At 41.0% G+C, this 13,299-nt stretch overlaps 1 protein-coding gene across 10 annotated transcripts in view; it reads left to right on the plus strand.

Annotated features, from left to right (window-relative positions):
* Positions 1-13,299, plus strand: part of VEPH1 (ventricular zone expressed PH domain containing 1) — a 186,993-nt gene that overhangs the window by 137,374 nt on the left and 36,320 nt on the right. For 7 of the 10 annotated variants that reach the window (XM_073359569.1, XM_073359567.1, XM_073359573.1 and 4 more), the window contains one exon: positions 10,634-10,770. The exons of the other annotated variants lie outside the window; for them this stretch is intronic. In XM_073359569.1, the coding sequence (XP_073215670.1) occupies positions 10,634-10,770 (137 nt within the window). The remainder of the gene's footprint in view (positions 1-10,633; positions 10,771-13,299) is intronic. 10 annotated transcript variants of the gene reach the window in all.

Below are 13,299 nucleotides of genomic sequence, written 5' to 3' on the forward strand. Positions count from 1 at the left end.
CTGAATGATGTTTCCAAGAGTAGCCTTGCATTAATCCATTCTGCTAGATAACGATGGTGGGTTCAAAGAGAAAACTCATAACAAGACAGCTGCAGCAGCACAGGAGCCAGCAAACAGAGCTGTAAACAGGGGAGTTTGAGTGGGAGTTTGAAAGGAGAGTTTGTATTGCAGTGCTTGTCTGTTTTCCCAGATTAACAGGATTTAGGTGGGAAGGCTATGACAGATACAGAGGCAGCAGTGGGAGTGACCCATGTAGTGGAAGACACAATGAAGATGACTGGATGTGGAAGCTGCGGTATGTACATGATCATGGAGGGGGTACCTGGAAAGAGTTTTGTCTGCATGAAGTGCTGTCTGATAGAGCTGATGGAAGAAAATGGAGATGCAGGTGGAAAGTCTGAGTTTAGAAGGGAGTTCGAGTGGATTATTGAGCAAAGACATGAGGTGGCTAAAGGGAAAAGCTCAGACTTGCAGATGGAAGCAAGACCGAAGAACTCTGAGGGGAGACTGCTGGATGAAGAAAATGGACTATGGAAGCATGTGACTAAGAGAACCAGGCAGAGGAAAAGACAGGCTAGTGAAAGAGAAATAAAGCTCAAGAACAGGTTTGCAGAGTTGGAAAATGAAGAAGGGGTTCAGCAGGTGGTCACTGAAGGTAGAAGGACAAGGAAGAAGAGAAGAGCGACTAGCCCTAGAGGAAAAGGGCAAGGGTCAATGGAGACTACACCAAATATGAGCCCCTGGAGGATACAGGATGGGCTGAAGAGGATTACAAAGGAGAATAGGAATGGAAAGAACTTGCAGTCAGAGGGAACAGGGGATAGACTAGAGAATTGCACCGTCACCAGGAAAAGGCAGGTCTACGTGATCGGGGACTCCTTACTGAGAAGAATGGACAGGCCTGTAACCAGAGCTGATCCAGAGAATAGAAGGGTGTGCTGACTTCCAGGTGCTAAGATATGGGATGTGGACCTGAGGTTGAAGAGGGTCCTAAAGGGAGCGGGAAAGAACCCATTGATTGTCCTTCATGTGGGAACAAATGATACTGGTAGATTCTTGCTGGAACGTATCTAGGGAGACTATGCCAGGCTGGGGAAGACGCTTAAAGAAATCGAGGCTCAGGTGATCTTTAGTGGGATTCTGCCTGTTCCTAGAGAAGGGCAACAAAGATGTGACAAGATTATGACCATCAACAGATGGCTTAGGCAGTGGTGCTATAAGGAGGGCTTTGGGATGTATGGCCACTGGGAGGCATTCATGGACAGAGGACAGTTCTCTCAGGATGGACTTCATCTGAATAGGGAAGGAAATAGACTTCTAGGATGGAGGCTGGCACAACTGATGATTTAAGAGAGCTTTAAATTAGGAATTTGGGGGAGGTGGTTGGGAGATGTCCAGGTAATCTCCACGCTGGATTTTAGCATTGAGAGGGAAGAAAACAAAGTAAGAAAGGATACAGCTGAGGCTAGGAGAATGGACATAAGGAGGAAGGGCAGTGTGGATACCAGTCTAATAGGTCACACTGGCTGTAGAATGACCGTGCCTAATCATGTAAAGAATGTGAGCGAGGCCAAACAGCAAATATTAAGATGTTTGTTCACCAATGCGAGGAGCCTCGGTAACAAAATGGAGGAACTAGAGCTACTGGTGCAGGAAGTGAAACCAGATATTCTAGGGAGAACAGAAACATGGTGGAATAGTCGTCATGACTGGACTACAGGTATTGAAGGGTATGTGCTGTTTAGGAAAGACCGAAATAAAGGCAAAGGTGGGGGAGTAGCATTGTATATCAATGATGAGGTAGAATGTAAAGAAATAAGAAGCAATGGAATGGATAAGAGAGTCCGTCTGGGCAAAAATCACATTGGGGAAGAAAACTACTAGAGCCTCCCCTGGGATAGTGCTTGGGGTGTGCTATAGACCGCCGGGATCTAATTTGGATATGGCTAGAGCCTCTTTAACGTTTTTAATGAAGTAAGTACTAATGGAAACTGCATGATCTTGGGAGACTTTAACTTCCCAGATATAGACTGGAGGATGAGTGCTAGTAATAATAACAGGGCTCAGATTTTCCTAGATGCGATAGCTGATGGATTCCTTCATCAAGTAGTTGCTGAACCGACTAGAGCGGATGCCATTTTAGATTTGGTTTTGGTGAGTAGTGAGGACTTCATAGAAGAAATGGTTGTAGGGGACAACCTTGGTTCAAGTGATCCCTAATTCAGTTCAAACTGAACAGAAGGATAAACAAAAATAAATCTGCGACTAGGGTTTTTGATTTTCAAAAGGGCTGACTTTCAAAAATTAAGGAAATTAGTTAGGGAAGTGGATTGGACTGAAGAACTTATGGATTTAAAGGCAGAGGAGGCCTGGGATTACTTCAAGTCAAAGCTGCAGAAGCTATCAGAAGCCTGCATCCCAAGAAAGGGGAAAAAATTCATAGGCAGGAGTTGTAGACCAAGCTGGATGAGCAAGCATCTCAGAGAGGTGATTAAGAAAAAGCAGAAAGCATACAGAGAGTGGAATATGGGAGGGATCAGCAAGGAAAGCTACCTTATTGAGGTCAGAACATGTAGGGATAAAGTGAGACTGGCTAAAAGTCAAGTAGAGTTGGACCTTGCAAAGGGAATTAAAACCAATAGTAAAAGGTTCTATAACCATATAAATAAGAAGAAAACAAAGAAAGAAGTGGGACTGCTAAACACTGAGGATGGAGTGGAGGTTAAGGATAATCTAGGCATGGCCCAATATCTAAACAAATCTTCTCAGTCTTTAATGAGGATCTTAGGGATAATGGTAGCATGACAAATGGGAATGAGGATATGGAGGTAGATATGGTAGATATCTGAGGTAGAAGCAAAACTCGAACAGCTTAATGGGACTAAATCAGGGGGCCCAGATAATCTTCATCCAAGAATATTAAAGGAATTGGCACATGAAATTGCAAGCTGTCAAGGTTCCTTCCCCACTCTGAACTCTAGGGTACAGATGTGGGGACCTGCATGAAAACCTCCTACGCTTATTTTTACCAGCTTAGGTTAAAACTTCCCCAAGGTACAAACTATTTTACCTTTTGCCCTTGTACTTTATTGCTGCCACTACCAAGCATCTAACAGATATATAACCAGGAAAGAGCCTGCTTGGAAACGTCTTTCCCCCCAAAATCCTCCCCAAACCCTACACCCCCTTTCCTGGGGAAGGCTTGATAAAAATCCTCACCATTTTGCATAGGTGAACACAGACACAAACCCTTGGATCTTAAGAACAATGAAAAAACAATCAGCGTTCTTAAAAGAAGAATTTTAATTGAAGAAAAAGTAAAAGAATCACCTCTGTAAAATCAGGATGGTAAATACCTTACAGGGTAATCAGATTCAAAACATAGAGAATCCCTCTAGGCAAAACCTTAAGTTACAAAAAGACACAAAAACAGGAATATACATTCCATTCAGCACAGCTATTTTATCAGCCATTTAAATAATGCAGAATCTAACACATATCTAGCTAGATTACTTACTAAGTTCTAAGACTCCATTTCTTTTCTGTTCCCGGCAAAAGCATCACACAGACAGAGAGAGCCCTTTGTTTCCACACACACACACACACACACACACACCCCAACCCACCTCCAGCTTTGAAAGTATCTTGTCTCCTCATTGGTCATTTTGGTCAAGTGCCAGCAAGGTTTATCCTAGCTTCTTAACCCTTTACAGGTGAAAGGGTTTTTTCTCTGGCCAGGAGGGATTTAAAGGTGTTTATCCTTCCCTTTATATTTATGACACAAGCCCATAAGAACTAATTTTTAATGAATCTGTAAACTCAGGGATTGTACTGTATGACTGGAGAATTGCTAACATAGTTCCTAGTTTTAAGAAAGGAAGAAAAAGTGATCCAAGTAACTACAGGCCTGTTTGACATCAATAATGTGCAAGGTCTTGGAAAAAATTTTGAAGGAGAAAGTCGTTAAGGACATTGAGGTCAATGGTAAATGGGACAAAATACAACATGGTTTTACAAAAGGTAGATCGTGCCAAACCAACCTGATCTCCTTCTTTGAGAAAGTAACAGATTTTTTTTAGACAAAGGAAATGCAGTGGACCTAATTTACCTAGATTTCATTAAGGCATTTGATACGGTGCCACATGGGGAATTATTAGTTAAATTGGAAAAGATGGGGATCAATATGAAAATTGAAAGGTAGATTAGGAATTGGTTAAAGGGGAGACTACAGCAGGTCATATTGAAAGGTGAACTGTCAGGCTGGAGGGAGGTTGCCAGTGGAGTTTCTCAGGGATCGGTTTTGGGGCCAATCTTCTTTAATTTTTTTATTATTGACCTCGGCACAAAAAGTGGAAGTGTGCTAATAAAGTTTGCGGATGATACAAAGCTGGGAGATATTGCCAATTTAGAGAAGGACCGGGATGACCTTGTAAACTGGAGTAATAGTAATAGGATGAAATTTAATAGTCAGAAGTGTAAGGTCATGCATTTAGGGATTAATAACAAGAAGTTTAGTTATAAGCTGGGGACGCATCAATTAGAAGTAACGGAGGAGGAGAAGGACCTTGGAGTATTGGTTGACCACAGGATGACTATGAGCCGCCAATGTGATATGGCCGTGAAAAAAGCTAATGCGGTCTTGGGATGCAGCAGGCGAGGTATTTCCAGTAGAGATAAGGAGGTGTTAGTACCATTATACAAGGCACTGGTGAGACCTCATCTGGAATACTGTGTGCAGTTCTGGTTTCCCATGTTTAAGAAGGGTGAATTCAAACTGGAACAGGTACAGAGAAGGGCTACTAGGATGATCCGAGGAATGGAGAACCTGTCTTATGAAAGGAGACTCAAGGAGCTTGGCTTGTTTAGCCTAAGCAAAAGAAGGCTGAGGGGAGATATGATTGCTCTCTATAAATATATCAGAGGGATAAATACCGGAGAGGGAGAAGAATTATTTAAGCTCAGTACCAATGTGGACACAAGAACAAATGGATATAAACTGGCCATTGGGAAATTTAGACTTGAAATTAGATGAACGTTTCTAACCATCAGAGGAGTGAAGTTCTGGAACAGCCTTCCAAGGGAAGCAGTTGGGGCAAAAGACCTATCTGGCTTCAAGATTAATCTCGATAAATTTATGGAGGAGATGGTATGATGGGATAACATGATTTTGGCAATTAATTGATCTTTAAATATTCATGGTAAATAGGCCCAATGGCCTGTGATGGGATGTTAGATGGGGTGGGATCTGAGTTATTACAGAGAATTCTTTCCTGGGTATCTGGCTGGTGAATCTTGCCCACATGCTCAGGGTTCAGCTGATCATCATATTTGGGGTCGGGAAGGAATTTTCCTCCAGGGCAGTTTGGAAGAGGCCCTGGAGGTTTTTCGCCTTCCTCTGTAGCATGGGGCACGGGTCACTTGCTGGAGGATTCTCTGCACCTTGAAGTCTTTAAACCATTATTTGAGGACTTCAATAGCTCAGACCTAGGTGAGAGGTTTATTGCAGGAGTGGGTGGTTGAGATTCTGTGGCCTGCCTTGTGCAGGAGGTCAGACTAGATCATAATGGTCCCTTCTGACCGTAATATCTATGAAACCTCCTTGCCAAGCAAAGATGAAAGAGCACTCAAGTCCATTGTGGTTATTTGGGTATCAAGGGGAAACTGAGGGTGCATGGCCCTTTCCTCTGGCCATGTCTCCTATGCTGGGAGCCAGGAGAAGGGGTTGGGAAGGGGCAGGCACCATTGCCCTAAGCCATGGAAAGATTCCCGCATGTCACACAAATCTTCCGCCAGGCACATCAAGGGGTCTGGTTGTGCATTGTACTGGGGGATGGGCATAAAGCAGACTTCATGGACTACAGTCAGGCCCATAGTCTTTGCTGTGTCCCCTGGTTATTTTTCCCCACCCAACCAGCATCACCAGATCCAGCTTCAATGAACTAGTTCTCGTCTGAGCCACAGACTCAGGCTGAAATGATCATACTGTCTGGTTCTGATGAAAGAGACAGTGCCATCAGAATTTGAAAGGTTCCAGGTGAACAAATCATTTACAGTGCATGGTTTATGTGACAAATACAGCCTTTCTCTGCAGGGGAAAATCCAGGAGTGGATTGCAATTTACGCCAATGTATTTACTCAGCAGTCTTTGACAATATTTGTATACAGAGTTTGAAAAATGTGAACATGGGCCGTTCTTGCATCACTATTTAAGGGTTGGTTAGTTGTGATTGGTCAGATGAGTTGCATGGATGTTCCTTCATTTCTCTAGAACTTTTTACCTTGCGTTAATTAATATCTAATTAACTCAACAAACAGCAAGTTTGTAAGGGTGAATATGGATTTAGTGATCCTCAGGGTAAAAACAAACATTTGGAGCCTGGATCAAATGTGTGGCCAGTGTCCACATCAGTCTTTACAAATATGCTTGGTGAAGGAGTGTGCATGTTCTCTTACAGCAAGAACTCACACCTTTGCATTTAAAATTCAGGTTGCACCAGTACTTACACCTGGAAATCTGACATCGCTTTCGTGAATGTTCAGGCCAGTAAAACTGAACTGCATGTGGATGGAAAGTGAACATGAAAACAGAGGGAAGGCTGAAAGCAGCTAGCATCAGTGGGATGAGAAACAGGGAAGATATATAGGAAAAACTGTTTAGAGCTACCAATTTGCAACAACCCACGATGCCTACATATTGTAAAGATCTCGCCACCCCTGGCTTTAATCACTTCAACTCTTGATAGTATTATGCATTTCCTTTACTCCCATCCCACTTTGTATTGGCATCCATGCATAAATTGCAGATTCTTTCCAAAATTGCCCACACTAGTAAAAGCCAATCCCCTGAAAGTACTGCAGTTTTATAGCTCTACCCAAGCAAATGACAGCTGAGTTCACGTAAGTCATGGTTGGGCTGCATTTATTTCTCTCAGCTGCTAAAATGCATTTAGTTCTATGAAAAATTAGGAGTAATAGCTCACTTTTTCATTGTCTCTCAAGAGATTTGCAGTACAAAAGTGTGTGTGTGTGTGTGTGTGTGCGCACACATCTGTAATAAAGTTAGGGGCTATTACAAAGGTGTAAATTAAAAAATGTGACACCCTTAATCTAGAGAAATTCAGATGACCTGGGTGCAGAAGCAAACAAAGTTTTTCTGCATAAACATTTGCATATATTTGCAACGACAGAAGGTTAGGCAGCGGGGAGGAATGGCTTTGTTTCACTTTGTCTTGTGTCAGGTTATGTCTCACAACACATCAAATATGACATGAAAGAATTCAACATAACATGACCTGACACAAAGAGATGCAAAGTATAGTTGAGGAATGTGGAGCATTGGGGTGAGCAATGAGAAAGAAACAGTTTTAACCAGAGACATATAGTTAGCTCTTCATGCGTGAGTAGAAATTTGGCACCCAGATTTTTATTATTTGTGTCCTAAAACACTTTGCCTCATTACATACTAAATAGGATAATCTGGAATGAATCATTTTTTTTCACTGATGAAAGGAAGCCTAACATTTATCTTGTCAGTTTAAACTGAGAATGGGGGAAGAATTTGGGGAAAGAGTTGTTTGCTATTCACTACCTTTAGAGGCTTTCATAAAGTAATTACAATAATACAACAAGAAAACCTCGTTTCACAGCAGCTGGAGTGCAAGGGGTGGGAGCCCCCTCGGACAACATTAGCAGTGCTGGAGAAAAATATCCATTCTTGGGCTAACTCTAAAGAATTACATTTTTAATGTTTTGTTTGTCTTTCAGGAACCAGACAGTAAATAGAGTTGTATAGATATAGAGTTAAGCCTTCTCAGAAACTCCAAAGGATATCCTCAGAGTTGCCATGTCTGTTTTCTGTGGGCTAAATGGTGACTCTGACTATGCACCCATGCAAGGGAGCGTAGGGGAGTAAGAACTCCTCTGGCACACCAACATGGGCTACCTAAACAATGGGTCCTTATACATACAAGTAACAAGGGACTCTACACCCACTGACTCCCCTCCAAACACACACACACATATCCTGGAGTAGGTGGGCAGGAAGGGGTGAGGAATGGGTTGAACATAGTCTCTTTCTCCGTAAACACTGGCCAGTGGTCAGCTAAACCAGTGTGGCAAAGTGGCAGTCATAACTTGCCACTGGTATAAGACAGCAGCAAATTATTGCCATTTCCCCACTCCTCTACCCAGAAAAAGGGTGGCATCAGGGAAGGAACTGTGACTCTGGGGTGTGCCTGCGATGCACAGCCCCTATTGGGGCTGTTCCCGAGGTGATGCTATTGAAACACCACCCTTCTCTCAGGGCTGTACCTAGAGTCATAATGTAGCCTGGTGTGCTTTAGAATGACAAGCAGTAACTCCTAACACCTGGGCTAGCTGTTTTTTAAGTCAGGGTGGATTGTTCATTCATTTGGTTTTTGTGTTAGAACGTTTCTCTTTGTGAGTCTACTGTCTGAAAGCCGTGTCAAATCCTGAAATCCTGCGCATCTCCCACTGATATTCAGCCTGTCACAGTCAATGGACATATAACCTCAATGGACATTGTGGGCAGAGGGTGAAGGATATACATGGCCTTATAAATATAGGCACATTTATAAATGAGAATCTGAGGCACTTTGAAACAAATAATAATCTTTAACATCCATCCCATGCTTTAAATAATCAAAGTGATTTTTTAAACCTAGATAATGAAACCATTGTGTGATGGAGAAGGAACAATATTTCCCTCACTAGAAACTTTATATATGTTCTTTCTTTGGTTGTTTCCCTTAAAAGTAATCTGGATTGACAACCATAACTAGTAGCCTTTTGTGCACACCATGGTTCACTATAGGGGTTCACTGATTTGGAAACCAGCTGAGTTGAAGATGGAGCAGCCAAGGGCACCCCTCTTTTTATTGAATATACACTGTCTATTATTGCACTTTACTCATATAATGCTATATTTATATAGAATTAAAAATAGGATCACACAAGTGATTATACTGCTCCTCTCTGGCCTTAAAATCTATGCATCTATAATAAAGACTTCAAATGCTGTATCTTAATATTCAGCTTTATTTACTTCCCCTTAATGAGTTCCACTTGAGAGGCAAGAATGTGTCTGTTTTTTTAAAAAAACTATACAAACCACCTTTCTGAAACTCTAAATCGTTGGTCATGAGATCAGAAGTCCACACTTAGCAATGGGGTTGGAAGTAGTTAAGTGCCGAACTGTTACTGAGGGAGAAAGGTAAACATCAGGTGTCCAGGGTCTGTCTTGTGTTGCACTGCTCCAGCAGTTGTGTTCTAGGTGTTGGAATAATTTCATTATTTTAGGCAGATGTAAGTGATCGAAAATATCACATTACCAACATTGGTGCCATGAGATTTGGCTGCATATAAGCTGGAACAGTATCTAGGTAATTCTTGGTTTGTCCAAAGTGAGAGGATTATTTTTCACAGCATTTTATGTTAATATTAAATGACTTTGTGGCCTCCCTTATGGAAGGACCTAAAGCAGTTAATGATGAATAAACCAATAGGGTTCTCTTAAAAATGTAAGGGTAGGCAGTGACTTGAACTACATAAGCAGTAGAGGAAGTGAGTAGCAAACAACTCTTCCCCCCCCCCCCCCAAAACAAGAAGGCAGCAGAGAAAGAACTGTGTTTTGGATGTGTTTGACTCAGTCTCCTGGCTTCTAGCTCATGTACCACCCTTTCATCAGGATTGTGCCTAATATATTTTTGGATTGGGATTTTATAAGGGACCTAAGGAAGATAGGAGCTAATGTCCAATGGGGTTTAGGTACCTAACTCCCTTAGGTCCCTTTGAAAATCCTAGTCCTGGCTTTTCATTGTCTCTGTGGAAATGACTCTAAAAATAAAAATGATTTGGATTTAATAGTGAATGTTATCCTTTGTGAGGGTTTTCAATTCATCCTATAGAATTCTATAGCAGGAATATAACCCTAGAAAGTTATCTTCCATCAGATTCCATGGGACTTTTCCATAAGATGTGAGTGGGCCAGTGCAGGTAGCATTTCTCACGTCAGACTCCAAGCATTTTTAAACTGATCTTTTAAATACATGTTATGTGAAGATGTAATTTGGGGGGAGTTAAATACTGTTGGTGGTAAATGACAGTGTTTTAGTTGGAGAAAACAGAGCGCATAGGTGTCATTTGGGGGAGAAGAGGGCAAAGATCAATCATACAGGGTCATGAGTTTGCTTTGGTCATTCTGGGTGCATCTTGGTGGATTATTTTTTGGTTATTCTGTTAAGCATATGCTTCGTTGTACAATATTATGAATAAGTATTGTGAGGTTGGATAATAAGTTGGGTAGAAATAGGAAGTGGGGAGGATGAATATACAGTAGTAAGAGTTAGGAGAAGAAAAGATGAAGGGAAGAGGGAACTATATAGATCATCTACGCTATGAGACCTACTACACAAAATGGATCCTTCATGAGTAGGGGACTGTAACACCTTTCTTCAGTGATGGCTGAATATTTTGAGGCAGAGGGGAAATGTGGTCTTGTGGTTTATACAGCAACATTGCAAAACTGATTTTTGGTTTGGAGAACAAATTGTGCTTCCTTCTGAGATAAGAGAGAGGAAATGAATAACTTCCTCATTATATCTTTCCTCACTAGTTGTAAATCAAGATGGACAACCTCTGATTGAAGGCAAGCTGAAAGAAAAGCAAGTTAGATGGAAGTTTATCAAAAGGTGGAAAACTCGCTATTTCACTCTCGCTGGCAATCAGCTTCTGTTTCGCAAAGGAAAATCTGTAAGTTAGAAGAACATCAGTTTGGTTTGCTCATTTCCCTCCCCAGCATTACCCTCTCCCTTGGGCTTTTCAAGACTATGATTATTCTATCTTCTCCTCACACTACATTGTTAACTTCAGCCAATGGTTTGCTGGCTAAGCTTGTCTAAGCTGTTGAAGGGCTTATGCCTCTTCCTGTGGAGACAAAGGGTGGGCTATTCAAAGACCCTCAGCTTTGGCCTAATGCTCTTCTTTTTGAAGTCAGTGGCAACAGAGTTAGGCAAAGGTTGAGCACTTTTGAAAATCCCACCCTGCATACTTAGGGTTTCAGATAAAAAGATGCAGCTCCTATTGGCTTCAATGGAAGTCTCACCCATGTGACACAGGTAGCTTGCGCCCACCAACTCTTAAAATCTTTTCACATTCCCTTAGTTGGTGACCTATGGCTAAAAGTGCCTCCGAAGGTGAAGGTTTAATTTAGTGCCAGGCTATTGTGTCACTAATCCACCTATGCCTTAAGAAATTGCACTGAGTTATAAAAAAAAAAGAAGAAAAAACCTAAATGCCTTTCAGACCTGGTTAGCGATTCTTAATTTTGTTGTTCAAGTAAATGTATGGATAAGCAACAGTGAAACTGAAGTCTGCATAGGTTAAAAAGCAACCATTTGCAAAAAGCCTGGAATACAACAGCAAGGAAAGTATTAATTACATCTTAAAAAGAAAAGGAGTACTTGTGGCACCTTAGAGACTAACCAACTTATTTGAGCATGAGCTTTCGTGAGCTACAGTGAGCTGTAGCTCACGAAAGCTCATGCTCAAATAAATTGGTTAGTCTCTAAGGTGCCACAAGTACTCCTTTTCTTTTTGCGAATACAGACTAACATGGCTGTTACTCTGAAACCTGTAATTACATCTTAGATTCTCAAAAGCGATCAGTGATTTTTGTGTGCCAAACTTGACAGACTTTAGAGGGGTTTGATTTTTCACAGGACAGGTGCTCAGCACTTTCTGAAAATCAGGGCCCTCTAAAATATTTCAAGCTGGGTACCCAAAACAAAATCACTATTCTCTTTTTTAAAAAATAGAATAAAATAAAACATGGGCTATTTCTCTTGTTTAACTGAATAATCCATACTGACATTATAGCATTCGAATCATCACCAGAAAGGAAATACAAAGTATTGCTGAAAGTAGGATACTAATGTAAGAGTTCTCTGTTTCTCCCAATAAAGGGCTAAATTCTGCTCTCACTTGTCCCAGTGTATAATCCAGAATATCTATTCTGAAATTTCAGTGGATTTATACCAGAAGAAGAGAGAGAGAAATTTGGCCTAGTGTAGCTAACACTGCAAAATTAATTTCAGTGCTTCTTATTTATTAGACACTCTGAATGGAAAATTACTTTCTTCAGCCATTAGCAATTGGCATTACCAAATACTATGCAAAATGGTCTTTTTTGTTTAGTGTCAGGAACACTTCCAGAGAAGTTCCAAGATAACAGCAGCCTCTTATCAGAACATGGCTGAAATTTTGACCCTAAAGCTTAATTTTGCTTCTAAAGAACTTTTATTACCATCTATAAACAAAATCAAGCACTCTAAACTCTAAAATGGCTGCTTAGTCCCTTCCTTTCATGGAGGTAGTACAAAGTTGTCCATGATGCACTTACGCCTTTCTTGGGCAAATGCAGTCCATCAGAGGCTTATTCATAAAAGAACATCTCCCTGCACTTCTACTGATTTCCTAATGTGTTGGTTGGGTTTTTAAAGACAAATTAATCTGTACTTTTAAAACCAGTCTATTTTACTATTGGTTGGTGTTTACTTTTTAAAATTTGCCAGAATAATTGTCAACTTCCTCACAAGTTGATTGGCCTATAAAAAATCTATGCGATGTAATGGGAGTTAATTAGATGCCCTACACTAATAAAGCAACAGGCACATCAGAATGCCTCTAATTCCCATGGGATGTGATTATTGGATGAAAATCAGTCCCCTAAGATTGTTTTACTGCTGCTCTCTTTTGTTAATGCAAGAAATGTATATTGTTTCTCAGGCAGAGGAAGGTGGCAGATCAAGTTGTTGAATATCAGTTTCTTCTCAGCTATATATTTCATACAGATTAATTTACTTCTTTTTAACTGGTAAAATCAAAAATTTTGAGCTGTTTTAACTGTTTGTAATGGTAATGCACAGTACTAGACAGGTTTAAGGTACAGTAGTTGCATTCAGGCAAGCGTATTTTTCAAGTATTTGTGTTATATCCTGTTACTTTTACATTGTTGCTGAAATTAGAGCTAGCCAAAGGTACTGGATTGATATCCCTAGAGACTCAAGGCCTGTCTTTAACCTCAGCATGGGTACAGCATGAGGAATGGCATTGAAAGCTTCCCTGCGCAGCCTCACCAGTGTGGCTCAACTCAATTCTGGAAAGGCTATCTCTAGAGAGAGAATAGGTATTGCAGACTTTTATAGTTGTCCCCTGACTGCAAGGGTATCTATAATAGTGTTGGGCAAATAGAATATAATTGGCTGACTAGCATGAGTGTTA

The sequence above is a fragment of the Lepidochelys kempii genome, chromosome 9 (assembly GCF_965140265.1).
Source record: "Lepidochelys kempii isolate rLepKem1 chromosome 9, rLepKem1.hap2, whole genome shotgun sequence".
Taxonomy (NCBI): domain Eukaryota; kingdom Metazoa; phylum Chordata; order Testudines; family Cheloniidae; genus Lepidochelys; species Lepidochelys kempii.